This window comes from Xenia sp. Carnegie-2017, unplaced genomic scaffold (assembly GCF_021976095.1).
Source record: "Xenia sp. Carnegie-2017 unplaced genomic scaffold, XeniaSp_v1 HiC_scaffold_2, whole genome shotgun sequence".
NCBI lineage: Eukaryota > Metazoa > Cnidaria > Anthozoa > Malacalcyonacea > Xeniidae > Xenia > Xenia sp. Carnegie-2017.
The window spans coordinates 5497435-5525004 of NW_025813482.1; the positions used below are offsets into that span (position 1 = coordinate 5497435).

The 27570-nt window shown below is 33.6% G+C and overlaps 3 protein-coding genes across 3 annotated transcripts; 1 reads left to right on the plus strand and 2 right to left on the minus strand.

The window, feature by feature from the left end:
* Window positions 1–678: 678 nt before the first annotated feature.
* Window positions 679–17882, plus strand: LOC124440655 (probable ATP-dependent RNA helicase DDX46). Its single transcript, XM_046991067.1, is given in 42 exon segments — window positions 679–743; window positions 1862–1897; window positions 3602–3874; window positions 4729–4765; window positions 5033–5077; window positions 5516–5565; window positions 5762–5894; window positions 5981–6005; window positions 6518–6543; window positions 6733–6783; window positions 6864–6955; window positions 7131–7170; window positions 7173–7208; window positions 8088–8162; window positions 8970–9066; window positions 9280–9362; window positions 9932–9969; window positions 10086–10159; window positions 10235–10336; window positions 10599–10720; window positions 11719–11797; window positions 11966–12048; window positions 12235–12348; window positions 12486–12536; window positions 12616–12682; window positions 12988–13083; window positions 13155–13219; window positions 13531–13634; window positions 13729–13791; window positions 13900–13921; window positions 14068–14145; window positions 14438–14480; window positions 14572–14633; window positions 14858–14917; window positions 15057–15171; window positions 15695–15756; window positions 15871–15936; window positions 16267–16431; window positions 16540–16609; window positions 17190–17237; window positions 17325–17398; window positions 17561–17882. Coding segments are annotated over 42 exon segments (3084 nt in total). The 5' UTR covers window positions 679–729; the 3' UTR covers window positions 17609–17882.
* Window positions 17883–20786: 2904 nt separating this feature from the next.
* On the minus strand, window positions 20787–23468 carry LOC124440649 (ubiquinone/menaquinone biosynthesis C-methyltransferase UbiE-like). Its single transcript, XM_046991060.1, has one exon. The coding sequence runs from the start codon at window positions 23371–23373 to the stop codon at window positions 22537–22539; it is 837 nt and encodes a 278-aa protein (XP_046847016.1). The 5' UTR covers window positions 23374–23468; the 3' UTR covers window positions 20787–22536.
* A 1679-nt stretch (window positions 23469–25147) lies between these two features.
* Window positions 25148–26139, minus strand: LOC124440653. The gene is made up of 2 exons (XM_046991065.1): window positions 25686–26139; window positions 25148–25594 (listed from the first exon to the last, which is right to left on the minus strand). The coding sequence occupies exons 1-2, from the start codon at window positions 25826–25828 to the stop codon at window positions 25216–25218; spliced, it is 522 nt and encodes a 173-aa protein (XP_046847021.1). The 5' UTR covers window positions 25829–26139; the 3' UTR covers window positions 25148–25215.
* Window positions 26140–27570: the final 1431 nt, after the last annotated feature.

The following is a 27570-nucleotide window of genomic DNA, read 5'->3' on the forward strand; positions in this document are numbered from 1 at the left end:
AACACAAGCTGGCGCTAAAATTTGATATAATTTTAGCGCCTTTAGTTCGGTTCACTGTCGTGTTTATCCAAAAGCTATTTACTTGCTTGTCTTTTTAATATAATTGAAACTTACATATCAAAGTATATAAACTGTAATATTCCATATATTTGTGAGTGTCATTATGCGTTGGTAAGTTTTAACTTCTATACTCGAAATTTTGGTGTGAAGTTACTGAAGTGTACAATATGCTTTAATGGCATCAATGTACAATGCTTAACGTGTTTACTATACGTACTAATGAACAGCAAAAGATTTTTATCATAGTGATTATTATGATGATAGCCATAGGCGTCTGGGAGCAATGATTTCTGGGGGGGGGGGCAGTAAATATTTTCCCCAAATCACAAAAGTTCCGCCATATTTTTTCCTTACTTATGTTAAAAGTTTGCCCAACTTTTCAGTCACGTGAACTTTTTTCAGGGGCAGCTTCCCCCACTGCATCCTGTCTCATATGCCTATGATGATATTTAATAGATTCAAAATTAAAAATTTTTTGGATTGAGCTGGAGTTTGGTTTTGGTTTTTTACTCCTACAACATAATTTTTTTTGTTCATACACTTGAAAATTGCTTAATGGATCTGATTTTCTAAACACGTGACTGAAATTTAAATATTTTGTTGAAAGATCTGCATTGTTTGAGTAGAAGTTTGGGTTGGCTTTGCCATACGTAAACTGGAGTCTTTGAAATGAAAATTTTGGGGTAAATTCAATATCAAATATGACATATTCATCAGTTTTTTTAAACCAAACCTGTTATGTTTATTATTCCTTGCTACTTTTGTTTTTGTATTTTCACCCATTTGCAGGATTTAAACAGTGAAAACAAATTTTTTTATTGCTTATTTTTGTTTTTTTTTTTTATTTGTAATTGCTTACTATTCATTGTCATGTGTGCTCACAGTGGCTATGATCATTGTTAGATGGTTACTAGTATTTGCTATTCGTACTACGTATAACATGTAGCTAATTTTAGCATCAGTTGATTATTACTATGGAGTTGAAAGTTAATTCTTCTATGTCAATATGGCTACCATTCTTGTTTGCTTGCTGAATTCAGCTGTTTGTCACCACAATTGAGAGTCTTAACAAGCATTTATCGTTATATATCATACATGTTCAGTTCAATCTAGATGGCTTCATTTCATTTAGATAGTAGTAAGTTGTTAAAAACCTGATTATATTGTATAATGTTGGTCAAATTTTGATTGTGATTGGCCAAGAGCCTACAAATAGTTCACAATGTTTTTCCACCTATGAAATATTTAAAATTATTTGTAGATGACATAATTTTTTATGTTACATTTAAGAATTGTAATAATTTAATTATCAATAAATAAATAAATAAATATATATGTATAAATTAATCTTTTAAATTCATATTTAATAAAATTCTGAAATATATAATATTTAATAGAAGAAAGATGTTTATTGTGTTTGCGCAAGCTTATGTAAGCCAAGGTAAAGTTTGGGCGAACTTTAGAGCAGATCAGTGCATACCAGAGGCTGAAGCTTTCACAAGTTCTCATGACGTCTCCGACATTTGCATGAGCCAGTGCAAAGAAGAAATACATCTTTTATTTTTTTTATAAAATAACAATAATGTAAAACAGAAAGAATTAAAACAAATTTTTCTCTCAACATGTATTGATTGGTTGATTTGATGGACTGAGCTGAGATTTGCACAGAGTAATGTAAACTTAGCTAAAGAACCATCAGTTCTCACATTGCATTGTTGTTATTTTATAAAATGTATGAAATGTTATAATGTGTGCAGTATTGTGCATTAATGTCAAAAATAATCTCCATTTTTTACTTTAGATATTTTTCAACAATTGTAATGCCATCAGATAGCAGGTATGACATTTTGACAATATAATATCATGGTAGCTTGTGAGGTTACTTAGTGATTAAATGTACTTGAAAGCTGGGGGAGGTTGAGTACCGTCCCATGATACCTCACTAAGTAACATCACTATCATGGCTTTACTTTGTAATACTATGATTAAAGTTAACGAGTTGAACTTGAGAGTATCGTTACATGGACCTTCTACAAACATGTACTATTATGATTGTCAAAATATTTTATTCAGTGCTTCATACACTGTCAACACTGGTGTAAATTAAATGTTTTTAGGTTTTGTGGGAATTCTTTGTGGTGATTTTTATTATTTCAATCTCATAATTTGTGATTGTTGGTATTACTACCAATGCAGATGACGTGCAAGGTCGTATTACTTAAAATAAAGACCTTTGAATTTGAATAGGTGAATTCCAATTAGGTAAATACATTCTTAGTTCATCTTATTGGAACAACGGAAATAGAGGAAACCATGGTAATTACATAAGTAAATAATCCATAAACTCACTATCAATAAAAAATGTAAATGATCTCCCCCCCCCTTGAAGAGTGGCTTGTCTCAGTTACCCCCACCTGTCTTTAAGAAATTGCCCTTCACCTTTTAGCCTTAATGATAGTATTACATTATTTTTGTGAGTTGTTTATTGTGCTTAGAAACTGTATGTTTTATAAAGAGAGAATTATTTTCTTTATAAAAGTCTTTTTTAAAGAAAATCACTCACTTCCTGTACATATTGAATTTTTGTTTTGTACACATGTACGTACAACAAGACATGTGTTTTGTATGAAAATTTGCCAAAATTTTAAAAGATCAAAGTTGTTTTAATTGTGTAAGTGTGTGGATTATTCGAAAAATCATGAAGTATAGGGTGTCCAAAAAAACGGAACCCACATAAATTAATTATGTATTGGCTAAAGTTATTATGCACAATACACAATGTAACTCACATTGAAAGTAGTTCAATGAACTTGATAAAAAGTTGACAGTTTTGCACCTTTAAGCCCGCCGCACACTGGTGAATTTGCCGCGCGTACTTGTTATTCGTGACAAGTGTCATCTACAAAATTTCCTAGTGTGCACGGAAGTTTTGAACAACATTTGTCATTCGTTAAAGATGAGTCAAATATCAAACGCGTTTGATTATTTTGTCGATCACACTTGTCACGAATAACAAGTACGCGCGGCAAGTTTACCAGTGTGCGGCGGGCTTTAGGATTTATTAGGGTTTGTACTGTATCAAGACAAGTTTAAACTTAAAAAGTACATACACTGATTTTTATCCTAGATTTATTACCTAAAACCTTTGTAAAGGCAAACAGTGTTTGGATTCTAACAGTGACAAAAACGTAGTCATATTTTCAATAAATTGCAATGAACATGGAGAAATGTGAAGCGTATGACTAAATCTAACCTGGCGGAACAAATATCTATTGCCGATAAACTATCTTATGCAGGTTTCATTTTATTCATACGTAATTATTTGTACGGGCTCCGTTTTTTTGTGATACCTGTATAATTTTTAAAATAAATATTTTTTTGCCTTTACATAGTTCATTCATTGAATTATCTAAATATTTGTCTGTTTTATATATCTGGTCTGAATGATCTTAACTGAACGATCCTTGCAAAGTATAAATTGATTAAAAGCTTAATTGATGGATTCAGGTTTTTATTCAAAACGTTTCTTATTATTGTTTAGAAAAAGACATCGGTCACGTGACCGAAGTCCAAGAAGAAGAAGAAGTCGTTCTAGGAGTAATGACAGATCCAGCCGAAAGAAAGAAAAGTTTCATCGAAAACGTAAACATTCTAGTTCATCTAGCTCATCTAGTTCTCCCGATCGTGAGAAGCGTGAGCGTTTAAGACGATCCAGAAGCAAAGATAGAAGTAAAAAAAGAGCACGTTCAAGAACTCGCAGCCTTGAGAAAAAAAAGAAAATAAATAAAGACGATTCAAGACATGAGAAAACGCGGTTTGTAGTAAAAGAAATGCTTGTTTAATTTGAAATCATTTTGGTGCATTGTTCTTTTTTCTTATCGAAATGCTTTTAGTACTAAAATCATATCCACACTGTTATAGAAAAATGTTAAAATTCAAGTGTCGTGTTTGTTTGCTTCAACTTTAAATGTAGTTACTGAAAATTTGATGTAAAAAATTTTACGTGACGTTTGGCGATGTGATGGAGATTTTGGAAACAGAATGTTTGGACTTTTTTTATTCATAAATTTAGTCTATCCAGTATTAGATATGACAGAAGCCTATTTCAGTTACCAAAAACCATGTTTACGCTTCAGAAACTAGGTTTACGTAAATTTTTCAAGAAGATTTCATTGGCAAAAGTGGACGTAGCTAGTATACTTACCTCAACGCTATTAAAACTTCTAAAAAATAGCAACGCTTTGTGAAGATGTTTTAACTGTCTAGGTATTTAGTACTTTAATGTTGTTGAAATGAAACCATAACTAAAATTTTATTGTAACAGACATGGTCACTTAAACATTGTCCATACTTATCTGTTACAATACATGTCTACACATTAATGACAATATTTTTACTGCACTGGTACGTAGACAAATTAATAGGTTTAACACGAAACTAGATTCGCTGTAACGCCACGGTAACCAGACTTCGTTACCGCAATTTTGACAGGCTGAAATTGCTTATGTTCTATGGTTGAATCGTTTTGAAACATTTCATTATTTTTGAAGTATTGCGAATTCACCCGAGAGTAGTCATTTGAACTTCTTGCTTTATAAGCAACACACCTAGTTTTTGTTGTAGACTCAATGGACACAACTCAATTGCTCGTGCTTTCTATTTATATAGAGATAAAAATGAAGAATCTGTAAATACGTCCAAGAAGGTAAACACATATCACTCATTTCTATTGTCAGGATATCAGTGTAAATTTTCTGTTTCTACTCTTTAGTTGCTTCACTATATTCACGCATTTATGATTATTTCAACACGACACGAATCAAATAAGACTTATGGAGCTACAAAGCACTGTTATGAAAATAATTTCTTTTGTTGGAAAGCTGTGTGTGTTTCAGCATTCCTTACATTTGCTTGATCAGATAGACACAATTTTGTGCTTTTCGTCCTACACTGTTGAACGTTTTACATTCAGAATGATGACAAGAAAGATGAAGCCAAAAAAGACTCAACAGACAAGGTGTGTTTTTACTATTGTATATTTTGTTTAAATCGAGGGAAGATGACCATAGCGACGTCCAACCTACCTATTGTTATGTCCACCATTGAAATGTTCATTTTATCAATACACCATGCATACTTACCTAAAGTTATATATACCATTGAAATGTTCATTTTATCAATACACCATGCATACTTACCTTTAGTTATATCTAACAATGAAATGTTCATTTTATCAATACACCATGCATACTTACCTTTAGTTATATCTAACAATGAAATGTTCATTTTATCAATATACCATGCATACGTTCCATCAACTGGTTGAAAGTCACCCATACATTCAACTCAAGTATGACGTGATTATGACGTGGTGATTTTCTAACGCTCTGCTCTGTGCATAAAGATTTTTTAAGCGCTTTCACTCTGTAATTATTGTGCTCTTAAATATTATTAGGATTATGGGCAAAAAAATCTTGAGGAAGAAATGAAAAAAAGGAAGGAAAGGTTCTAATTTTTTTAATCTTGTTTTTATTGTACTTTCAAAAATTGCTATGTAAATGTTGTTGAGCAAGTTTCATCTCACTGTGTTTGATCGATTAGTATTTGAGGGATCCATATCACGTGGTCGACAAATATATTACATGGCAAGCATAATGAATATTAATTACAGTACTTGATAAGTATTAATTATATTATAAAGGATTGAAAATTGGCGGAAGCAACGAAAAGCTGAAACTGAAGAAAAAGAAGCTACATCTAATAAAGAAAGTGAATTAAATAGGAAAGGTTGGACATTGGAAGATGATGAAGAAGACGATGCTGAACCTGAAGATGTAAGTTCTATCATTTTATATTACTCCAAAATTTTTTTCATTTTTCAAGAATTTTTTCAAACCTATTCTTAACTTTATACACATAGGTAAATCAGGAGAATGGTGCCACAGGTAAAAATACAATTTTATACATTTTTTCTTTTTTTTCTTTAACCAAAAGTAGTTTTTTATGACACGATATTATTTGATACCTTCGTCAAAATTATTCATATTAAGGTATTAACATACGTAGTGTACTGTAGAAGTTGAATCTTGTCACAGTACTTTTGGTGTAGTTTTTTGTGTTATTTGATGATATACTACTATTTATCTTTATGCCACGTTTTTTGTGTTATTTGATGATACAGTATACTACTGTTTATCTTTAGGCCATGTTTTTTGTGTTATTTGATGATAGAGTATACTACTATTTATCTGTAGGCCATGTTTTTTGTGTTATTTGATAATACAGTATACTACTATTTATCTTTAGGCCATGTTTTTTGTGTTATTTGATGATATACTACTCTATATCTTTAGGCCATGTTTTTTGTGTTATTTGATGATACAATACACTACTATTTATCTTTAGGCCATGTTTTTTGTGTTATTTGATGATACAGTATATTACTATTTATCTTTAGGCAATGACAACGCTGAAGCTATGCAGGTATGTGTATAACTTGTTTTGACAATTCGAAAAAACGTCCATTCTAGTTTTTTTGGTCCACATGTTGCCATCAACAACATCATTTTTAAACGTGGAAATTGATTTGTTTCTCCTTATCTGTTTCTCCCTATCATGGAAATTGATCTGTTATCGTGAAATCCTTTGATATTTTTGGTGAATTATACGTAGGAAGAAGAAATTGATCCGTTGGATGCTTTCATGGTTGAGGTAGACCAACAGGTACGTGAAAAATAAACTCATAGGGTTTGGTGTCAATGTCATTATATAAATATTATCCTTCATAAATTTTAAATTTCCAGGTGTCAAAGCAAAAGCAGGATGATGACAAACGAAGAGGGTTACTAAGTCTGAGAAAGGCAAAGCAACTGTTATTACCACTGTTGTTAAAAAAGGTTTGTTTTTTGAAAACATACATCACCCATATATTGTAATTAATACGATTTGATTAATTACTTGACGTAGCTAATAAATAAGATTTTTTGTTAGATGTAAACAGATTTACTTAGATTCTCGTTAAATTTCAATCTTAACTCTACAGCAAGACATTCTCTAATTTTTTTTTCCATCAGAATGTTTCTGAGGCAGAGAATCAAAAGAAAGTCAAGAAAGGTGAACTGATGGCAAACGATCAAGATGCGATGGAGGTATTTTGTCCATGTATAATATCATAAAAACTTTATGCTAAATAATGTGCGATTGTACGAAGCCAAATAACTTTATGCCTGTCTAAACAATGCAATCATCATTAGCATCATTTGATGAAGGAAAATTTTTCATGTTCTGTTCGTTGCGAATGTCGTTTGATACGTATGAATCCGTGTATTTTTGTGAATCATCAAAATTGCCAGTCATATTCATGTACTTTACGATACGAATAATGTGTTCACGTATGAATCTGTGTATTTCTGTGAATCATCAAGATTGCCAGTCATGTTCATGTACTTTATAGATAGGAATAATGTGTTCACGTATGAATCTGTGTATTTCTGTGAATCATCAAGATTGCCAGTCATGTTCATGTACTTTACGATACGAATAATGTGTTCACGTATGAATCTGTGTATTTCTGTGAATCATCAAGATTGCCAGTCATGTTCATGTACTTTATAGATAGGAATAATGTGTTCACGTATGAATCCGTGTATTTTTGTGAATCATCAAGATTGCCAGTCATGTTCATGTACTTTATAGATAGAAATCGATCCATTTCATAAGATGGTCATTAATATCAATTTATTATCAGACTCTTACACTAGAATGATGAGAAAGAATACAACGCTTTTCGTGTAAAAACCAACACTAACGTTTGAAATAATTGCTTCTATAAAGGAAATACATACAAAATAACCAAAACCTTGCAAAATACTACCGACAATGTATTTTTTGCCGTTTCCTTACTATTCTGTATTTACGTATCTACTGCCAATACTGAAATTGTGCGAACTGTAAGAATCAGATTGTCACGTGATACAATAATTGTTTATTGATGTGTAATTTATGTGATGTACATTTTTTAATTTCAGTATTCTTCTGAAGAAGAAAAGGAAGATATTCTCGCTGATCCGAATAATATAGGCTATAAAACAAAGCCAAAAAAGGTCATAGTTAGTCTACATAACTTATATAATAGAATGAAAATGAAATCTGATTTGCAGGGTCTTGAATATGAGATCTTTCTAGAGCTTCAGCTGTCAACTTTTAGACATAGATTTACCGTGCTTATTTGCAAAAAATTCATAGCCTTGTGTTTGATAAATGTAATTTTTTGTATTACATGAGAAATAATATTTTTTCGAGACATTTTCGACCAAAAGATTCTTCATTTGTTAGAATAAGTTAAACGTACGTAACGTGACATTACGTCATGAGATTTCACATCATCATTATAAATTCAATGACTCGTCATTTAATAAATCAAACGTACGTAACGTGACATGACGTCATGAGATTTCACGTCATCATTATTAATTCAATGACCTCATCATTTAACGGATGTTTACATTGAGATAGTATGAGTTTGCCATTCTTTGTTGTTTTGTAAGTTGCAATAATACAATGTGTAAGTCTATAGTAATCTTACCAATCGAGTCAAATTTTCTTCCATCGTAATTCACAATTGATTCGACTTTCAACCTCTTCAAAACAATTAAAAGTTATCGAAGATTTGCCATTTCTGCATCATTTTTGTACAACGTTTATGTATAAGCAGTTACTGTTTTGCTTATGTTGGAATACGTCACGGGGGTTATTTCCTTACCTAATGTTAGTGCTTTGGATTATTATGGTCACTCTATAGGCTGGGGTCACCTGTCTTCATATGAGTCATGTCCATATTAATTTTTTATTTTGTGAGACAATATATCATAATAAATACTTATTCTGACCGTGTTTTTATTTATTTGTAGGAGTTAGCCGCAGTGGATCATACTAAAGTGTATTATCAACCTTTTAGAAAAAACTTTTACGTCGAAGTTCCAGAATTGGCAAAGCTTACTCCAGAAGGTATGTTGCAAGACAAAAATCTTCATCTGACCATTTGTTGTGGGTAATGATAACGTTCAAGAAATATTCATTTTACTATTGATGACAAGTTGGTAATGAATTTAAAGCAATTTAATACCATCCACCATTTATGTTGGCTTTCCACTATTTTTAAAGTTGCTTCTTATTTGTTGCCATGACAATGCTTAACGTTTTAACGTCTTTATTATGTAGAGGTTGAGGTTATGCTGCAGGATCTTGAAAATATTAAAGTCAAGGGAAAGGATGCTCCTAAGCCCATTAAATCGTGGGCACAGGTATGAACTCTTCCGCTTGTGAAATTTTACTGATAATAATAATTTTCCTGTGCAGATACTTATTTAGTTGTAGGTTTGTCATAAGGCATTATTAACCTATATATAATATATATGTATGATATGTCGAATAGTATTCTGCTGTATGAAATTCCATCCATAAATATCTGGCCCTAGTATAATTGGCTCCAAAAGCAAACTCCGACGCTAAGTTTTGCCAGAATTCAGTATAATATGAAACTGAATGAAAGGAAATTTCACGGCGGAAGCCCGACTTTTTGATATTTGGAAAAAATACTCGTCTAACAGATACTCCAGGGTTCAAACCATTTACTTTGTCAATTAAACTAATGGAAATTCAGATAAAAATAGATCAAGAAGAAAGCTCGATGAATTTAATTCAAAAAACTTTTTTGACTTTACTTTAAAAAATTAGAAACCAATCGTTTCATTTTCGCAGCATTCGAAATAATTCTCATCCTCGGACTGTTATTATTTAACTAATGACTTTGAATTGTCTTTTTAATTATTTGTTTATCTTTATTCAAATTCTGTATTTTTCCATTTTATAGGCAGGTTTAAGTTTGAAGATAATGGAAGTTCTTAAAAAGTATATATATAAATGTATATAGATGTACATTCATGTCCTGATATTTGTTACTTATACATCCCGACTTTAATTGATCTGATTACGGACGTATAAATTTATGATTGTACCTTTTCAAGGTGTAACTATGAGAAACCAACTCCAATTCAGGCTCAGGCAATTCCTTGTGTTATGTCAGGAAGAGATATGATAGGTTGTTTATATACCATGCATGTTTTTTTTATTTACATACTGGTATGATGATTATCTTTGACATTTTTTAATGTAGGAATTGCAAAAACAGGTAGTGGAAAAACATTAGCATTTTTGATCCCAATGTTGCGTCATGTGTTAGATCAACCCGTTTTGGAGAGAGATGATGGTCCGATTGGTAAGTTATTTGCTAACTTTATATGTCTTGAAAGATATTATTGTTACATGGGTGTTTGAGACTTTTGTATCTGCGATAGAAGTATATTTCCACAGTGTTTTATTGTGTTATTTTCTAGTCACACATACTGCATACGTATTAAGGCATGTGAAAGTTTGTTTCATATTAGCGAGTTCACTGCATGAATACTGTAGTAGCTGCTATGTTGGATTAAATATTCTTGATAAATTCTTCATCAATGTTTTAACTTTGTCTTTAAAAGCAATCATCATGACCCCAACACGTGAACTGGCTTTGCAGATTCATCGAGAAGCAAAAAAATTTTGCAAACCTCTTTTACTTCGTGTGACGTGTGTTTACGGCGGAACGGGCATCAGTGAACAGGTTAATTGTACTTTTATCATTAATAATTATTTATTAAAGTACCGGGTTAGGTATGTTTATAAGAATAAATTTATTTGATGTACTGCGATGTTGGTGGAAAGGTCGCATCACGTGCAGAAAGAAATTTACATGCATTTGAGAGGGGCAAGCTAAGTTTCCTTTCCGACGTGGATTTCGTTACGTTACCTTGAAAAACGTTACCTGTTATTGAGTTCAGCTACGTTTTTTGTTGTGCTTCAGAAAAAAATACTGTTCAATCCCTTGGTCTTTCTCGTGTTGGCTTTTTTCTATCTGAAAATATTTCTAAATATTGCAAATACCATAGTGAATGGTAGAAGTAATATAATAAGTTGATAGCTCTTAAAAGAACTGTTTTAAGTGAAGAGCACAAACCCAATAGTTCTTAAAGAAATGTTATGAAATTAAATGACACGATGCATTTCGGCAGACTACTCCTCAGGTGTCAACGTCTGTTAAATGAAAATTTAAAATCTATCGATCAATCTATCAATCTGCGATATTTAGAACTATTTTCAGATTTGTCACCACGACAAAGTCTCTATTTTATTTTATTTTTTTATCTATTTTTAAAAGATTTTTCCGGATTCAACCAATATCATCACCATGACATAACTTTGCTTAGTAGCAATTTAAAGAGTATCATTTTTTAATTATGTTTAAAAATTTTTATACAAGTACCACAATTTCATTTATATGTGTGCAAGTGAATGTGTGTATTAGGTTTTGATGAAAACTTTACACGCATAATATTTGCATGTAAAGAATAAAATTAAATGTATGTAGCAAGAAGTAAACAAATACAGTTCAAACTTTTTATCCTTTTTAATGATCTTTGCAAGAAAATTTTGTTTAGAAATTGCTTCTCAAAAGCGCTCTAAGATTTTACAACAAATTTTATTTCATAAATAAAAAGAAAATATTGATCTGCTTGTTTGTGATCATGTGATAAATTGCGAGTTTTGCGTCTTCCAACTTAGATTGCAGAACTAAAAAGAGGCGCTGAAATAATTGTATGTACCCCCGGGCGTATGATTGACATGCTCACAGCTAACAATGGTGAGTAAATGAAACAAAGAAAATGTGCACCGCAGGGGGGGAGTTCAGTCCTTTCTTACGTAATAATCACGAATCCAGAACATAGTGCTAGCTTCGTGTATCATGTTGAATGTTTACGGTAATCAACAATTCAATTCAACTCAAAGCATTTTACTTCCTTATGCACAGGTCGAGTGACTAACTGTCGTAGATGTACTTACCTCGTTTTGGATGAAGCAGATAGAATGTTTGATATGGGTTTTGAACCCCAAGTAAGAAATTATACACATAGCATTTTATTTGTCAAAAAGTTGATTTACATTTATTTCCTTTTATTGATGTTTTCAATAATTACTGATGAAGATGTCTGTCGTAGATACAGATAGAAATATACTTTTGGATGTTTGTCATACGCTTTTTTGTCAGTAGTTTATCAATTCTTGATTTTTTTTCATTAGGTAACAAAGATTTTGGACTGTATTCGACCTGACAGACAAACTGTTTTATTTTCTGCAACATTTCCAAGACAAATGGAGGCTTTAGCTAGAAAGATTCTCACGAAACCTGTCGAGGTATAAGATACCGTATCCTGCTGTTTTATTTTAAATCTGGTCGAAAGCTCCAGAAGCATTATTCAGTGCAGTAAATTGTTGTAGGTATAAAAAGTATTTCGTATTTCAATTCACACAAGACAATTTGGTATATGTAGGTACAAGTAGGGGGTCGAAGTGTTGTTTGTTCTGATGTCGATCAAAATGCGGTACGTTTATTTTGTTCTATTTACACTTTTGGACAAAAGGTAATCATTTCCATTTCTTTTTTTGGTACATTGTTTTTAGGTTATTATAGAAGAAGATGATAAATTTTTAAAACTTCTCGAGCTTCTTGGAGTCTATCAAGAACAAGGTGCGTGAAAACGAGGCCAGTTGCATACTAAGATTGAATGAGATGACGACTAGAATGATAAAGATTGATCAACTTTTCTTTTAATTTTTTACTAATGTTGAGTTTTCTCAAGCTACGTATGTTTAACGTTAGATGTTGAACGTAACCGGAGCTTTTTTCCCAAAATCGTTTGCTGAATTTAGTTGTACCGCAAACCTTTACAATTGCACGTCTGAAAGGTTTCGTGGAACTTTTTAACTCCCCTCCCAAACATAGAGAAGGTAACAACGAATTTCCTGTTGCAGCGTTTGATATTTTTAATGCAGGTAGTATTTTGGTGTTTGTTGAAAAGCAAGAATCTGCTGATTCTTTACTAAAAGATTTACTAAAAAGATCTTATCCTTGTTTATCACTTCATGGAGGTATTTCAAAAATCAAATATTTTAATCTTAAGGCGTACTGTGAATTACACTCGTGTAAATTGATTTCATAGGTATGGATCAGTTTGATCGAGATAGCACGATTGCTGATTTTAAAAATGGTACCATAAAATTGATGGTATGTATTTTGTATTGGTTGAAATTTTTGTTTTTTTGGGTGACAGAATTTTATCCCAAACCACCATCAGAGAAGATTGAGAGAAAGAGGGATCGTTTTTCAAATGTTGTTGTTCCAATTTCGTCTAAGCCACATGTTTTTTATGATGGTGACTGATTAGTACAGCTCTACGTTTGCTTTGCTCTCAAAAATGTTTAATAAAGCCGTTATTGCTCGAATTATTATTGCTTGATTTAAAAATGTGTATGATTTAAGAGTCAACGACTTCTGTATCTACCATTTAGCTCTTTTATTTTTTGTTGTATACGTAGGTTGCAACGTCTGTTGCTGCTCGTGGTCTTGATGTGAAACAATTAGTTTTGGTGATTAATTATGATTGTCCAAATCACTATGAGGATTATGTTCATAGATGCGGGTAAGTGTCTTTAAATTTTAAACAGTTAAAAATGATCGGAGTTGGTGATGTTGAATTTTAAAGGTTTGCATGAAAAATTGCAAATTTTTTTCAGCCGCACAGGTCGTGCGGGTAACAAAGGCACATCATACACTTTTATCACTCCTGAACAAGGAAAGTAAGTTGTTCTTTGTAAAATAATAACTTTGAATGTGCTTTTTTAAAATACGGTACTTCATTTGACTGTTCATTAAATCAGTAATAAATACGGTCTGTTCTATTTTAGATTCACATCTGATATTGTTAAGGTAACATTTAATATCTTGTGTGTTGTAACGTATATGTAGTTATTTTATGCACTTCAGCTAAGGGATCTTGAAACATGATCCACTAAGAGAAAGTTTCGAGAAACCCCAGACATCTTGATCTTGCACTCTTGTTTATGTACATGCAGGCTTTTGAACTGTCTGGCACTGAGGCACCCGAAGATTTAAAATCGTTTCTGCGGCAGTATAAAGAAGAACGAAAGGCTGTAAGAAAGGAATTTTATTAAAATTACATCGTAGTATAGTTCAACATGTCTATTACTATCTTACTGTTATAATGCACTGAACATCAATGCATTTCACGGGTAAATGAAACTTTATGCATGACTATGCCGTGTGTATAATAGCAATAACAATAATAACAATAACAATGACAATAACAATGACAATGACAATAACAATGACAACAACAATAACAATAACAACGATAATGTATGCATAAGGACCTTCATACCAATGTGCATTGTCCACCCAACAACCCGCTTCCCTTGTTTTTAGGAAGGGAAAAGTATCGTGAAGAACAGTGGATTTTCTGGAAAAGGTATGTTGGTTTTGTTGTCTCGAAACATTTCGCTTTCTTACGCTAGTAGAGTATGGTGCTTCATGTTTGACTTGTTTTTTATTTATTCAAGGATTCAAGTTTGATGAAAACGAGAAAAACCAAGCGAATGAAGCGAAAAAAATGCAAAAATGGGTTAGTTGCCAAGTTACTTCATTAACACATTTTATCACTACATTTAAAACAGTCTTCTCATTAAACATTGAATAGTATATGTATGGTAAGGTGAAATTCTTAAAAAACACTAGTGTTGGTTCTTGTTAGTTTTACAACACTTCACAAATTTTCATGTTTTTGTTTAGTTTGATCTATTTTGTCTCCTATTTGTAAGATTTAGTAATCAAATTTTACATCCACAGGCGTTAGGGCTGCAAGATTCAGACGACGAAGCTGAAGCTGCAGATAAAGCCGTTGATCAGGTGAAAATTGGACTGAAAATATTTCTTTGATGAAAACCATTTGCGTGCTAAAATTACCTAACCTCGCTTTCATAAATTGTGTCGTCGTCTACGTGATATACGTTAGATCATGTTAAAATGTTTTATATTATCCATCCAGATTGATAAAGACATTGCAAAAGCTTTCAGTAATAAACCGACTTTAAAAAAAGCTGGAGCTATTATTCCACCTATTCCAAATCAAAATTCAGAAACAATTAAAGGAGCACAAAAAGGTGAACACTCATTTTCGTGTACTGAGAATACTTTGTTCTTATATACGTTTGTAAATTTCACTTTCCCTTTCTCTTACCTTTTATAGAAGCACTTTCTATGACGTAATTACTTAATTAATACAGATTCAATTCATTAGTATATCCCTGATATCCACATTTTCTGACGAAACTTTGCGTATGATTTTTCTCATTGAAAATGCCCCCAGGTCCATTGATTCGTGCTTATATTATTACAAATAATTCATCTTATACTTATAAATATCTTATAAATGAGTCATTTTTCTGCAAGAAAAAATTTACAAATGTATTTTTTGATCACTGGGAAATTTTATGAAAAGAGCTTGTTGCATGTAACGTTGTTTGAAAAGTCGCTTTGCGTTTGCCATTTGATCATAATATAAAATTGATCATTTTTCCGTCGTCGAACTTTTTTAATTCACAACATAATGCATGTTTTTTCTATCTCTGACAAGAGCTGTAACTAACAATCTCAACAATATTCCTATTATGTATATTTTTCTAGCCAAACTTAACCTCGCTGCAAGTATAGCCGCCAAAATTAACGAGAAAATAAGTTCTGGGAATGTAAGTGGTTCTATTGTTTTCAAAGTAAATCACTGTCTTTGTACAGTCGTTACACTTTGTGAAACCTAATGACGTAATTTGTTCACGTGTTTATGTAATGATTATTGTATTTAGAGTATGGATATGACGCAACAAGCAACCAGTAAAATCATGAAGGGTGAAGCTGTCAGCAAAATGTCCGTAAGTTCATTGCACATTGGTGTGATAAATTATTTTTGCAAGTGATTCTTTAGGAAACGCGATGTTTGAATTTGTGCTCTAATCACAATAGCTACTAAATATTACTACATGTATAAAACATTAACCAAGTTAACTTATACTTATTCCTTTTACTGTACATTAATAACGAATTTATCGATTTCTGTGAATTTTAAGGACCCTTTCACAGATTTAGAAATGACAATTTAGAAACCGGTTTATTTGTTGCTATGTAGTGTATGTCGTAATTTTAATATCAAGTAGTCGATAATTTTTAAACATTTATGAGGTTTTCGAATTTTTGTGATGTAGGGTCTTGGCTTGGCGAAACAACTTGCAGAAAAAGTGAACAATAAGCTTAATTACATTCCTGTTGAACCAGAGAAAGAAGAGGAAACGACATCGGATGATCGATACGAAGATGAAATTGAAATCAATTCTTTCCCACAGCAAGCACGTTGGAAAATCACGTCTAAAGTAAATTTTTTCTTTTACGTACATTGTGTATATTTGTCTTACATTACATATGTCTCAGAAGTCATTGGAGTCTTGCTTTCAAGCGATATTTCGTATTTGAATTTGTAGGACACGTTATCTCAAATTACTGAGTATTCTGAAGCTGCTGTAACTGTACGTGGTACCTATGTTGCTCCAGGTTTGTCTATTTATCTAATGTTTTGTAATTTGTTTCATATGTATCACTGGTTCAGATCGCATCGTCCCTATGCAGCTCCAGTAAAAATGATTAAATTGATGCCTTACCTAAGCCAGCGCGAATTTTTACTTTTAATGTGCACATTTTTAAGCAAATTATTATTTTTTGAAAATTGATTTCATTCGTTAATTGTTTTTTACACTGACTGAACACAAATATGTATTTGCGTAGCTGGAGTAAAAAAGCGGGCAGGCTTCACAACTGATTATATATAGTTTTATTGTCTTTAGTGGCATGCTTATTAATAGTGACTTTTAATTTTCCTCGCATTTTTACATAACTGATTAGCATTTTTATCGATTATCATGTCAAATGTATACTCGTGCATGGATGATGAGATGATGCATGGTTTGGATAAGTGGAAGATTTAGAAAATTTTATCGTTTTGTTGCCTCATGTAACTAGTCATTGACGACTGTGTTGTCTATATATCAGTGTTAAGTCCCTCGTTATCAGTCCATATGCGCATGCGGTTTTTATGACGTTAAACTATGGTTTGTGTCATTTGTTTTTCTTTCAGGAACTCAGCCACCTGAAGGAGAAAGAAAGATTTATTTATATATTGAAGGTGCGTATAAGTTTATTGTGTATGCACAGTCTGTATTATGCTCATTTATAATTTTAAACCAGTAAAGTTTTGACATTATAATCTTAGGACCAACTGAGAGAGCAGTACAGATTGCCAAACTGGAAATCAAACGAGTGCTTAAAGAAGAATTACTTCGTCAGGTAAAATAAGTGGTTTAACTGTGCTGTATGATTATTACTAATTATACATTGTTTCAAAGCATTTTTATTTTTTTGTTGTTTTTATTCTACTCGCCATGCAGTCAATTTGTTATGGCGTTTTTTTTGCCTTTTTTAATCACTAAATATTTTTTTCTTCTGTAGAGTGCATATCATGGACCTCAACCAACTGGGCGATATAAAGTTATATGATAAACTGTCCAATTTCTTCTTTACCCTATTTGATTTTAACTTCGCGGAATGTTTAATAGTCATAAAAATGTAATAACCAATGTCAAAAAGACGGTTAGAACATTCGACAAACAAAATATTAACTACTCCTTTCTGGTCTTCAACACAGAGTGTCGATTTGTTAAAATATTTTACTCTAATTCATTCATTTTGTTTTTCACTGTAAAATAATCGATAACTTCACTGCTATTGTAGTCAGCTAGTTTTCAAAATGCTTAAAAATTTCAGCACCCCACTTATTGTTGATTTTTTGTGCTATCTTTGGAAAATTAACAATTGTCATCATACTTGTTCTTCAAGACTCTTTAGATATGTAGATTTCTCCTCCACTAAATTGCTTCCTTCATTTGTAGCTTCAGTGATAATATGTGTAGATGGTGGTGCTAATGAATTTTACAAAGTTTGCAAAGAACATCAAACGTAATGTTCTGATGTGTTGCCATGTCAACTAGCTATACTACTTTTCTGTGATTTTCTTTTATCTCTTTAGTCTAAAGTGGACACCAACTTATATCACAGGGGATTTTGATATTGAGTTGACCTGACTCCATATCAACATCCTCAACTAATTGTGTGCAAAGAACAATTTCCAAAGTTTCATGCAAGCTTAAAATGGCTAATTTTCCTCCAGGTCTTAAAGATATGTATGCAGTCTTTAAGAAAGCTGTCTTTTCACTTTCGTTCATCCAGTGGAAGACTCAAAAACAGAACACATAGTCATAAAATTCTTCATTAGCATGAGGAAATTTAGAGGAGCTATCGCCGTGAAAGAAACTAATGTTCGTCCGACCAGGAAGATGCTTTCGAATTGCAACTTCAATATGGTATTTATCTGGGTCAAAACCAACACATAAACCATCTTCCTTTACTGTGTCTGCGATATAAGCTGTGATTTCTCCAGTGCCACAACCGACATCAAGAACTTAATCTCCAAGCGCAATGTCTAATTTTTCAAGAATTTTTTCCCGAACATAACCTGAGCATTATTATATTCTGTGTAAGTTTCAGCTATTCCTTTATAGTTGAGCTGTTTCTGTAGACAAGATGCCATATTGTTCCCTAAATTTGCTTTGATTTTTAACAACTATCAACAAGCAACAGTGTACAGTATTTAACAATTAAATCTGAATCTTGTATTTTAGACTGCTAGAATTCGTGCAGTCGCGCATTGTACACCATGGCACATTGATGCGATAAATGTAGTAGGACCATAGATAGGACCTTTGAATAAAAATAAGAACCATTTTACAATTTGTCTATATTATTGTTCCATCGCGCATCATGTGAATCGACAATATTCCGTTGAAAATTTCTTTATTTCATTCAAAAGACGTGAATGAACGGTTCATCACGATCTCATTTATAATTTGTAATTTTTGAAAAGTTCACATTTTTTGCTGATGATGAAGGTAACACTTTAGTCTGAAACCTTTAGATTAAACGTTAACTTTAGAATGTGAATTGTTTTGTGTTTTGCTAAAATACTTTTTGGCACTCGGAATCACAGATGCTTAAATAACAAGATAAAAATTAGATTTGGAGAAAATATATTAAATTTGTTGAGATCATATTTAAAAAATCAATATCAACAAACTACCGTCTTTGGTGTTAAATCATCAACATTTTTAATAAAATCTGGAGTTACACTAGGGTCAATTCTCGCCCCTCTACTGTTTTTGATTTACGTAAATGACTTCTCATATTCTAATAACATCATTGAGACGAACTAACTTTGCAGACGATCCAAAACTTTTTGAAGCAATAATGAACTACAGGGATGCTCAAGATTTACAAAACGACCTCATGCGATTTAATGAAAGTGCGGTAACATCAATATGCTTCTTAATTCTGAGAAATGCACTACACTTACAGTGACACGAAAAAAGAACAAAATCACCTATCCATATAAGATTGCAAGTCGAATGTTATCATCTAATATAAAACAGCGAGATCTTGGAGTTATAACATAATCCAATTTATCTTTGTCAGCTCATGTTAATCAGCAATAGTCAAAAGCAGCTAAAATGCTTTGTTACGTACGTCGTTCGACAATAAGAATCATGGAAAACTGAAAAGAATATCATACGTATACTTTATCTAACGTTCGTTTGGTCTCAGTTATGCTATGGTTCTCAAATATCGTCTGTAATGACATAGGAAAAAGCTGACTATGCTGTTCCGAAGTCCGAATCTACCTCATCAATACACACAGTGGGTCATCTGGCTTATTTTTTAAGAAATTGGGGAAAGATGTCGAACGGTCTTTGGATTTTACAAACAATTGCAGAGTACAAGATTCCGTTTTTCAACGCCCGTTTCAGGTTTGTGCAGGAACAAAAAAAGCAAAAACACAAAATCAAAAAACTCTTTTAAAGAACGCGGTAACAAAACCAATGGGAAAAGGAGCGGTAAGGAAGGTGGCGGCTCCTTTAGACAATCAATTTCTTTCAACCTTATTTATAGTTCACCAGAACAACAAAAACAAGACCAATCTTCAATCTTCGAAACAACAAAACAACCAAGTTCAAAATGGAGGGTTTGCAGTTACTTCGCTCAACATTAAAGCCCAACGACTTCATGATGAAATCGCCTTCAGAACGCTTACTTCTCCGTTCCTGCAGCAAAGGAACACAGAAATTATCTGCGATTCGTGTTCAACACTGAAATTTACGAATTTCCGTGCCTGCCACTTGGACTGACTTAAGCCCCCAAGAACTTTTACAAAGGTATTGAAGCCAGTGATTATGCTGCTGAGATTGAGGTGCATAATTATCTAGTTGGACGATCTATTACTGGTCCATGATCTATTACACTAAGATCCAAAAGAGTTCATAAAACCTTTCAATCAGGTTTGCCAACTGCTAAGCGAACTAGAATTTATTGTAGGTTCACAAGTGCCTGTCCAATCGATAGAAGATCAGAGGAATACTATTAGTATTCAAACAGATGCATCCCTTTTGGGTTGGGGGCGAGTTGTCAAGGTCGGAGGAAAGGGGGACATTGGAGTTCAGAAGAGAGAAAAATGCACATCAATATCTTGGAAATGAAAGCAGCCTTAATTGCCATTCACTCATATTTTCGCACAATCTGTACGAAGTGCTGGTTCACTATTCTCAAAACTTCACTCGAACGATGGGACTGTATTTTGACAATTATATTTAACACTTCGATAGGATATTTACAGTGGTTGTGCACGATTTTTACGTTACGGAGTTCCAAACGTTAGTTCTTCGCGATACGGAATATTTGAATTGATATCGTTAAGATTACGGACAACCGTCAATCCTTAAACTGAGTTTTCGAACTTTATTGTCTTCTGCAATACGACTGCTAATTTATCAAATTTGTATGACCAATTCATACACCAATAAAGTCAACTTTTCCGAAACCCCGAACCAACGCTTGCAAGCTATATTTATATATAATTATTAGGAAGTGGTTTTAGGCGTTTACATGACTTGCAACATTGCCATTCCGTTTCTAGAGTTTTGTTTCTACCTACATCCTACCGCAATGACGCATTGCGGTGAGAAAGTGTTTTCTTGACATGACTATAGTATTTTAGCTTTTACGTACAGGATTTCCACTGAAACCACAATTTTTAACTATATACGTATTTTCCATCAATTTAATAATATCAGTTATAATCTTATAATCTATAATATAACACAGTCACACGCTGCAAAACTTGACATGACTACACAAATCTAAACACAGACCTACACCTCACAGGAAAACGAATTCTTCAACAGGTGGACAACACGACTGTGCGTAGCCTATGTTCAACAAGAGAGGAAGAACCAAATCGGTTACTCTCACCAAGGTAGCGTTGGACATTAGGACACTGTACCAATCAAAGAATATTACCCTGTTGGCACAACACTTACCGGGGGCTCAGAATTCGATAGCAGATGCCGAGTTTCTCCAAATGAACGCCAGGACGGAGTGGGCATTAAACAAGCAGCTAGTTTTGAAAATTCAGAGACGATATTACAAACCAATGGCAGGCCTGTTTGCATCCAGTCTCAGTCATCAACTTCCCTTCTATGGCATGTCGTCCAGCCCCAGGAGCCATTGCGGTGGATGCTTTCACTCTTTCACACAGGATTCTACTCAAAATTCGTCAGGACAAAGCAATGGTTTTGGTTGTAGTACCAGCATGGCCTGGCCAGTCATGGCACCCAACCCTGTTGGAGATGCTAATCTACTTTCCAGCAAAGCTGCCAATGTTAAAGACAACGATGCTCCTTCCGTTCGAAAAACGAATGTACATCCTTTGTGGAAAACACTTGCACTGATTGTGTAGCCGCTTTCAGGGGAAGAATAGCGACTGAAGGAATTTCAGAAAAATAGTGCCAGGTGCTCCTGGCATCGTGGAGAAACAGTACCACAAAGAGATATGCAGGACCGTGGAAGATTTAGGCTAGCTGGTGTACTAAACGGGCGAAGTGCCCCTTCACAGTTTTTAGAAGTTGTGTCAAACATTGCTATTATTTTATTTTTTCGAAACCAGCATTTAATGGCGTCAATAATTGTAGAAACTATTATTTGTAAATATGACGTCATACCTACAGATATCGAGAATTATTCGCAGGTAGTTGACCAATCACAGTGTAGATGTAGTTAATATAAATAACATTTTGATGGAATATGGGTCTGACAATTATGTGTAAATAATTTGTGTTTCATCTTTGAACAGACAATTACATATTGGAAATATTTGATTCAATGAACGGTATATATGAAGCGCTTAGATTACGTGTCTTTGGAAAGCATGCAGAAAAATGTAGAGAAAGGCAAGTGTAACATTTGATTTAGGCTTGTAGGTCATTGACATCTACACAGTTTTGTCATTTTGCCGTTATGTTGTTCAATTTTTCAGTGGCACATCAGGATTCATCTGGTTTGGTTGCTATAATGTCATATCCTAAACCATCAAAAGAGATTGTCCCATCTTTATTCTGAAATTGCTTTGCAAATTTTTCTATTTTTTCTGGTGACAAATTTGGCTTCTCTTTGTAGTATGTAGCACGATACCAAGTCAAGTAAAAATCCAACGATTTAAACTGATACGCACAGGGAAAATATCGACTGGATTGTATTACAAAGCCATTTATGCGCAACATTTCTTCTGCATCTTGTTTCTTAAAAAGCTTCATTGGTGGGCGATCTGACTTCGTATCAACATCCGCAACTAACTGTTGCGTGAATTTAACAATTTCCAAAATTTTATCCGAGCTTAAAATGACCAGTTTTCCTCCAGGTCTTAAAGAAAGGTTAGCAGTCTTCAAGAATACTATCTTCTCACTTTCGCTCATCCAATGGAACACGGAAGAGCAGAACACGTAGTCATAAAATTCTTCATTAGCACGAGGAAATTCAGAGGAGCTGTCACCATGATAGAATGTGATGTTTGGCCGACCAGGGAGATGCTTTTCAATTGCAACTTCAATACGGTACTTGTCCGGATCAAAACCAACACATAAACCATCTTCCTTCACTGTGTCAGCTATGTAAGCTGTGATTTCTCCAGTACCACAACCGACATCGAGAACTTTATCTCCAAGTGCTATGCCCAGCGTGTCTACAAGCATTTTCCCAAGCCAGACTTGGAAATCATTTACTTTGGAGTATGTTTCAGCTATTTCTTTATAGTTGAGCTGTTTCTGCAGGCAAGATGCCATCTTCTTCCCTAATTTGTGTTGATTTTCAACTACGATAAACATGCGACAGTGTACAGTAGTTTACAATTAAAGCCCGAGACACACTGTCGCTGTCGCTTGGTCGTTACGGTGAAACGACAGAGCGACGAAGCGACACGAAAAATGATAACAGACACACTGTCGCTAGCGCAACAGGCAAAGCGACTTGATTTTAAGCACGTACCAGTCCCCCTAGAGAGAATTTTAGCGGGAAATACGAATTTGGCGGTTCATTTCAGTATGGCGTCGAACCAGAACTTACGAGATATATTAATAGCAATTGTTTTAAACGAGTTGGACGAGGAAGAAAACAAACAAAACCGACGGGTAGTTCGTAAGAGGCGCTGCTGGGTGAGAGATATCAACCGACGACAACGCGAACAAGGTGACTTTGGAAACTTGGTTCAAGAATTGAGGAATGACGAAGAACAATTTTTATTTACTTCAGAATGAATCAAATGACCTTTGATTTCCTTTTGAGCTTAGTTGGTCCTTCATTAAGAAGGCAAAATACTCATTTGCGGCAGTCAGTTTCACCAGGAGAAAGGCTAGCCATCACTTTGCGTAGACTGGCAACAGGAGATTCGCCTCAGTCAGTGGCCTTTGCATATCGTCGTGGTTTAAGTACAGTTCGCAGCATAATATACGATACATGTGAGGTTTTGTGGTCTGTACTTATGCCAATGTATTTAAAAGCACCATCGAATGTATTAGAATGGCAGGGTATTGAGCAAGGGTGAGTTTCTATCACATTATCATGTTGATTTATTGCACGGAGTGAGTTCCTGAGCTTGAAACAAAGTTTCTTTACTGTTTGTGACCTAGTTTTTCAATTGAAATAGATTCTCTACTGTCTGGAATTTTCCAAATTGTATTGGTGCTTTGGATGGGAAACATATTGCAATTCAGGCTCCTAGAAACTCTTGCTCAGCCTTCTTCAATTACAAAAAGTTTCATTCCATTGTGCTGATGGCAATGTGTGATGCCCATTATCAGTTTGTGTATGTTGATGTTGGAGAATCTGGCGGTGGAGTGACTCTGAGTCTTCGAAAATACAACATTTGGATCAGCATTCCTAAATGGTATGCACATGTAATTGATCTTAAAATGCAAAACATATATATTTTGTATATATACATAAAGTGCAATTTTTTAAAGGAAAAGTCCAGTTACCAGACCCCAGACCTCTGATAAATGATGGCAAGAAGATGCCATATTGCATTGTTGGGGATGAGGCTTTTCCATTGAAGACATGGATTATGCGACCATATCCTGGTAAATCTTTGGACTGTGTAGCAAAAAAAGTATTCAATTACAGATTATCAAGAGCTAGAAGGACAATTGAAAATACATTTGGTAAACTCAAATAAAAACATTGTTGTATATATCAATACTTCATAATTTGATTATGTCAATATTTGTAGGCATCATGGTTTCCAAGTGGAGAATCTTGAAAACTGCTATTGTTGCTGAGCCAAACAACGTGGTCAAATTGACTAAAGCTATATGTGTTCTTCACAACTTTCTGAAGCAATCTGCAGCAAGTTACACACCTCCTGGCTCGACAGATACAGTGGATGAAAATGGCCAAATAAATGAAGGGAGTTGGAGAGCTGAGATGGAAAAAGCTACTCTTCAACCCATTGCTCAGAGCTCTAGAAACCAAACAAAAGCAGCTCTTAGAGTAAGAGAAGATTTTGCATGTTATTTTATGTCATCTGAAGGAGAGTTATCTTGGCAAGTGGATTATGTCCTTCGTACATCATAATCATAAATAGAATATTTGGAAAAGAGTCGGTTTATTTTGTTAGTTTTTTTTTTATTTGAAAATAATGATTGTAACAGAAACACTTAAAAAACCTCAAACTAATTTTCTGGAAACTCCAGCTTAAAAAGAACATCCTGAATCTCCTTCTTGGCTTTAGCCCTAGCATATGGAGTAGGTAGCTTCCTAATTTGCTCAGCAACACTCTTTCCGAAAAAGTTATATTCATCTTGACTCTCTGGCTCTTTAACTTGTTTTTTGTGAAGAGTTTCTAGATACCCAATCAACTTTGTTTGATATGGTGACATGTCTTCAGCCTTCCTCTTCTTGCATCGTACAATTTCAGATGTGCTGGACAAATTTGTTGATTGGCTTGATGGACTGTCAGCAAGCACACTCTCAGCTATCTCCTCAGAGTCTTCCTGGATTTGAGAAGACGTAAGTTGGTCTTCCACAGTGATAACAACATTCGAGATTGTCCTATGAATAAAATGATCAATTACTCATAGAAATAGCTTATTTTTGCCTACATTGTTATTAGAAAGTCAGTGTAATTTCAAAAATTACATACTGGCGTCGTTTTGCGAAATCATCCAGCCAGGTCAAAATAGACCAAAATTCCCAGTTTGGTGTTGAGGAAGCAGAAGCACCAGATTTGATAGCTGCATCATGCTTCTTTTTGCATCGCCTATATGTGTCTCGCAAATTTTTCATTTTACCTTTTAGTTCGTTTGCTTAATAAGAGAAAAATAAATATTTATTTGACTGGGTCAGACGATACTGACAAAAAATATTGTGAGATAAGAAAACATGTTTTGCGAAATGACTATTTACCTGAGAAATCAAAACCGATTGCACGCATTTCTTCGGCTATCTTTTGCCAGATATTTGCCTTCAATTTTTCATCTTTATAGTCTTTTAAAGACATGTCGTAAAGAGCAGGATACGCGCGAAAAGAATTTATAAGTGCTTCTTCTAGTGACGCCATTTTGAAAATTTTGTCCTAGCGACACAGCGATTTCATGTGCTCCAGCCATTGAGCTCTATAAGACCTGGAGGGGCAAAGGGGCCTGGGCCTCGTGGTCAAAAACATGGCGGTAATGGCGGATTTTGGTGGTCAAAACTTCCACTTTAAAAATTTTTTTCAATATTCACTCCCTCCTGATTTCTAATACTGTTTGTATGGACGAAAACAAGTGAGAAAAAAAACAATTACGATACCGACAGCATATCATGTGAAAATAATGCTTCAGCATTGCGTGAAAAACACAGTACAGACACACATCAAAATAAAGAAGATCGACGGTAGAGAAACGCATATTTTGGATGTAACATTTAAGTTATTTTATGACATTTTAGCCTTTTAAAAGTGAAAGTCAAACGGCATTCTTTACTAGACCTGTCAATCTCGTCAAACTTATACATTATTTCATGCTTTTGTGTGTTTGACTGTTTGTCAACAGTTTGGTGCACCTATTTTTCTTGCTTCAAATGGATAAATCTGTGTAAAATGCTGCTAAGGAAGCGAGAAAATGTTTGCTTCAGTCCTACGACATAAGTCAACTAAAAATTTACCATGGTTAAGTATCATAAGTGTATTGTCATTACCTGATAAATCTACTGAAAACTCATAAAGAAAGTATGTTGAACTAGAAGAGCTACAAAAAAGGAAAAAATTCAAAACACCATGACACTGTTGCTTGGTAATTTGTATTTTGTAAACAGCTTGGCAGAATCTTGGATCTATTACTGAACAGAACTACATTAATTTTCCATTGAAATTACAAACTTGGAAACTAAAGTGCATTGGTTTCTCTGACAAAAACACTGTCTATTGCTGCATGAAGGCAAAATAGTTATCTGACAGTGTAGGTGAAGAAATTTATCAAGTTCTATAGATATTATTGTGCATTACTTACAGTTTTTTGGAATTGTGTAATATATGTCATGAACAAGATATAATTTTTCAAAAATGCTAACCCCTTCTAGCACTACTACTCTTCTGTTTTGCTTAAACAACTTACAGCTACCAATACTAATTATTTATATGTACAAACTAACATTTGGGGATTAAATGATAAACAACTTGTTAAATCTTTGTATTTTACATCAAGCCTTTGAATTAGTTCCTTTTATCTCTTGGTAAAAAAATATTAATGAAAGACTTACAAATCAAGTTTCTAAAAAATAGTATTTTGTACAAAGAAACTAAATAATTGGAAAGGTCACATGTTGAAGACAGACTTTGCTTCTTTGACTAGGTTGCTTGACCATGAGCAAATTTAAATTTGTTTACAATTTGTTTAAAGAATTCTTTTTATTGATTTCTACTAATTCTTCATAAGACACAAAGAATTTCTTTGCCATCTATTTTTGCTTCTTCTACATTCAACTTCATTGTAACCAATGCATTCGATGTGATCACCTGGAATCATACCAAGTATGGATTTAATGAG

Bases quoted from the DNA above. Each gene is read 5' to 3' on its own strand.
- LOC124440649 (XM_046991060.1), bottom strand. From the start codon at position 23,373: ATGTTTATCGTAGTTGAAAATCAACACAAATTAGGGAAGAAGATGGCA.
- LOC124440653 (XM_046991065.1), bottom strand. From the start codon at position 25,828: ATGAAAAATTTGCGAGACACATATAGGCGATGCAAAAAGAAGCATGAT. The intron at 25,595-25,685 runs GTATGTAATTTT...TTTTATTCATAG, and splicing joins GATTTCGCAAAACGACGCCA to GACAATCTCGAATGTTGTTA.